Below are 2,874 nucleotides of genomic sequence, written 5' to 3'. Positions count from 1 at the left end.
AAAAAAAAAAAAAAAGATGTATCCTTAGAGGAACTGCTATTTGAATAGAAGCTTGAATAGGAAACTTGGCCTGGAGATGGAAGAAAGAGCCATTTATTCACAGTAGCCACAGATCTACTGTGTTCTGAGATGATGAGTCTGGTATACGAGAGATGGAGCTAAGGAACGACACTCACAATGGATATTCTGAGTTTGGAATGTCAATCTGAGGGATCTGGAATGGCTCCTGTAGCCATTAGGGTTACAACAGTGGTTCTTAAGCCGGAGAATAACACTCTCAGATGTGTTTTGTTTTGTCTTTTTTTTTTTCCTGGTAGGTCGACTACAGACAGTGACCTCCAGGAGGAAGCAGTGGGGATGAGAAGATCAGAGAGGGTAACTACAGCAAAGATGGTCAAGCCTGAAACTAGGTGTCACAGGTGGACAGAGAAGGGGGAAGAGTCTAAGGTAAAGAAGGGTCTCGCCTGGGCTGCATGCTATACAGGTAACAAAGACAAAAATGGAGGTTGACCTCAGGTTTCAGTGAGGGTGTTGGGCAAAAGGTGACATCATTAACCAAGAATGAAAATTCAGGAGAGCACACTGAGATTTTTGTATGAGTGAAAGTGTGGAGGAAGTTGATAATGCATTCTTGTTTTAGAGATTCCCCTTAGGTGTGTGCAACTGGCAATGGGAAGTAAAGGACTGCAACTCGGAAGGTGAAAGACATTGGAGAAACTAGCTGGGGTCACCACTAGGGATGGCCAAGATCACCCCGGAGGCCTTGAAGATGTGAGAAAGAAACAGGTAGAAACTTGGGGGAAATAACAGTATTTTTAGACCAGCCAGGAATGGGAAAATCAAAGAGGAACAAGCAAAGAGGGAGAAGAATCTGGGGAATAGTGTGACTTTAGAAAAAGCATCAAGTTAACAGTGTCTCAGATCTTTGCCCAAATGTCACCTTAGTGAGGGCTTCTCCCCTAGTTCTCCTTTCCCTTCTTATTTTTCTCCAGGCGCCAATGTCACCTGATAAACTATGTGGTGCTCCCGAGTCTCAGGCTGTTCTCCTTAGAATCTAAACTCTATGAGGGCAAGGATTCCTGGCTGGCTGGCAATTGACCCGCCTATATTTGTGGAATGAATCAGCTAGAAGAAGAGACAAGCATCTAATTCTGGCTGTCAAAATGTGGTGGAGCCTGTGCGGAGCGCCACTGGTGGGAGAGATGAATGTGTGAGTGAATGCAGTGGGAAGTAAGCTATTGAAATTGGGATCTAACTCCAGCCGGAAACTGTGGGTGAAGAAGAAAGAGACTGGGCAAGAGATAGAAAGGGTGAGAGTTTGAGTTTTGATGTCTTGTTTATATTTCTGAGTGATTTGGTTTGGAATAGGAAAAGATTGGGGGAGGGGCAATCAGGACACCTGATAGAAGATGTCTCAGAAAATGAAGGTAACACTTTTCTAGATAAATTCAGAGGTTGGGGCCAGGTCAGTGGGGGAATGCTTGCCCAAGCCCTTACTTCGTTCTGTAAAACTAAAATCTTTTTGGCGTCTGGAAGGGAGGGAGTGTCAGGGTAGTGGTGGGACAGGAGCTCTCGCTAGGAGATGCCTTTCGTGCCAATCCTGGGTTGGAGGGGAGCGAGAACCGGCTTAGATTCCTCTGATGCTGCTCAGGGTCCAGGCTCCCACACTAGGAGCTCCCAGTGGACTTGAATAAATAATAGAATTCCGGGTGGGGGGCAAGTGTCAAACTTAAAAATGCCACCGAGAGTTTTGCAATTTAAAATATTTGTTCTGTGACTTAAGCAGGGCAACGGGCAATTTAAAATGGTGAGTACTACAAACAACAAGTTAATGGGCGCCTCACATAGGTCAAACTTATTGCCTAGGGGTGTATATGTGTGCACCCAGGGGTCTGTACACAGCCTAGGCGTAGGACTCCCGGGGAGCGAGGAGGGAGCCCCGCACTATAGCGAGATGAAAGGAGTTGCAGACACAGTTGGGTCTGGAATGTGTGGTCTTAAAGGACTGACTGGCATTTCTACCAGATTCTTGCTAGCCCCTTTGTAAATTCTACATTTAGGTTAGCTCTGTGGCCCAGCCTTGAGCATTCTAGTTCCCTCCGCCCGATGGGTACAAATGGCGCTCCCTCCCCTGGTCAAGCAGCCCTGATAGGGCCTTGCAGGGCCACCTTCTACAAACTCCACGTTTCGGTTGTCACCTAGCCACCTTCTCGTCTTTTTGAGGGGTCGTCCTCACTCAGGGCAGTGAAGAGTTAAAGGTTTAACTTTGTTAGAGCCATTGGACTGTAAGGTGGCCAGGTCCAGGCTGGATTCCTTCTTTACTTCCTTTTTTTGGGAGGGGGGGGAGGAACTAGAAGCGCCACGCAGAGCCAGACACCCAGGACACATACGCCACCGGGAAACAGCATCTGTACCTGGAGCAAATGGGAGCCCAGTTCTCGGCCAACGTTGTCAAGGGGACTGGTCCTACTCGAGTGGCCCCAAGCCTCGCCGAGCCCTGTGGAGACACAGAGACATTCTTTAGCGACAGAACACTGACCTAGCTGTCGATGTGCGACTAGTCCCGCAACTATGCCACACGCGCGCGTGCGTGAGCGCGGACCCACGACCTAGGAGCTCCCCCTTCCTCCCTCCACCCTTTCCCATCCCGCCAACCCGGACAGCGGAGGTAGGGACCTTGCAGAGTCAGCCCCGCCCTTTCGGCATCTCCACTGAGGTCATACTCCCTTCCCTGAGCAGACTGAGTTTCTCCGGGAAGTCTGGGCCCCGCAGTATCTCTGGGAGAAGCTCCCAACACCACAACCCAGCGATGTTTCTTGGGTAGATGACTAGTGTGTTTACTGAGATGAGAGACACTTTCCTTCCTCCCCTCCT

The 2,874-nt window shown here is 49.1% G+C and overlaps 1 protein-coding gene across 1 annotated transcript in view; it reads right to left on the bottom strand.

Moving 5' to 3' along the window:
* The window catches only part of SIM1 (single-minded family bHLH transcription factor 1), a 77,127-nt gene that overhangs the window by 64,728 nt on the left and 9,525 nt on the right, over positions 1 to 2,874 (bottom strand). The window contains exon 2 of the mRNA XM_003798207.1: positions 2,415 to 2,497. Within this exon, the coding sequence (XP_003798255.1) occupies positions 2,415 to 2,497 (83 nt within the window). The remainder of the gene's footprint in view (positions 1 to 2,414; positions 2,498 to 2,874) is intronic.

This window comes from Otolemur garnettii, unplaced genomic scaffold (genome assembly GCF_000181295.1).
Source record: "Otolemur garnettii isolate 467f Iridium unplaced genomic scaffold, OtoGar3 scaffold00132, whole genome shotgun sequence".
Taxonomy (NCBI): domain Eukaryota; kingdom Metazoa; phylum Chordata; class Mammalia; order Primates; family Galagidae; genus Otolemur; species Otolemur garnettii.
This window is presented reverse-complemented; position numbering and strand designations above follow the sequence as displayed.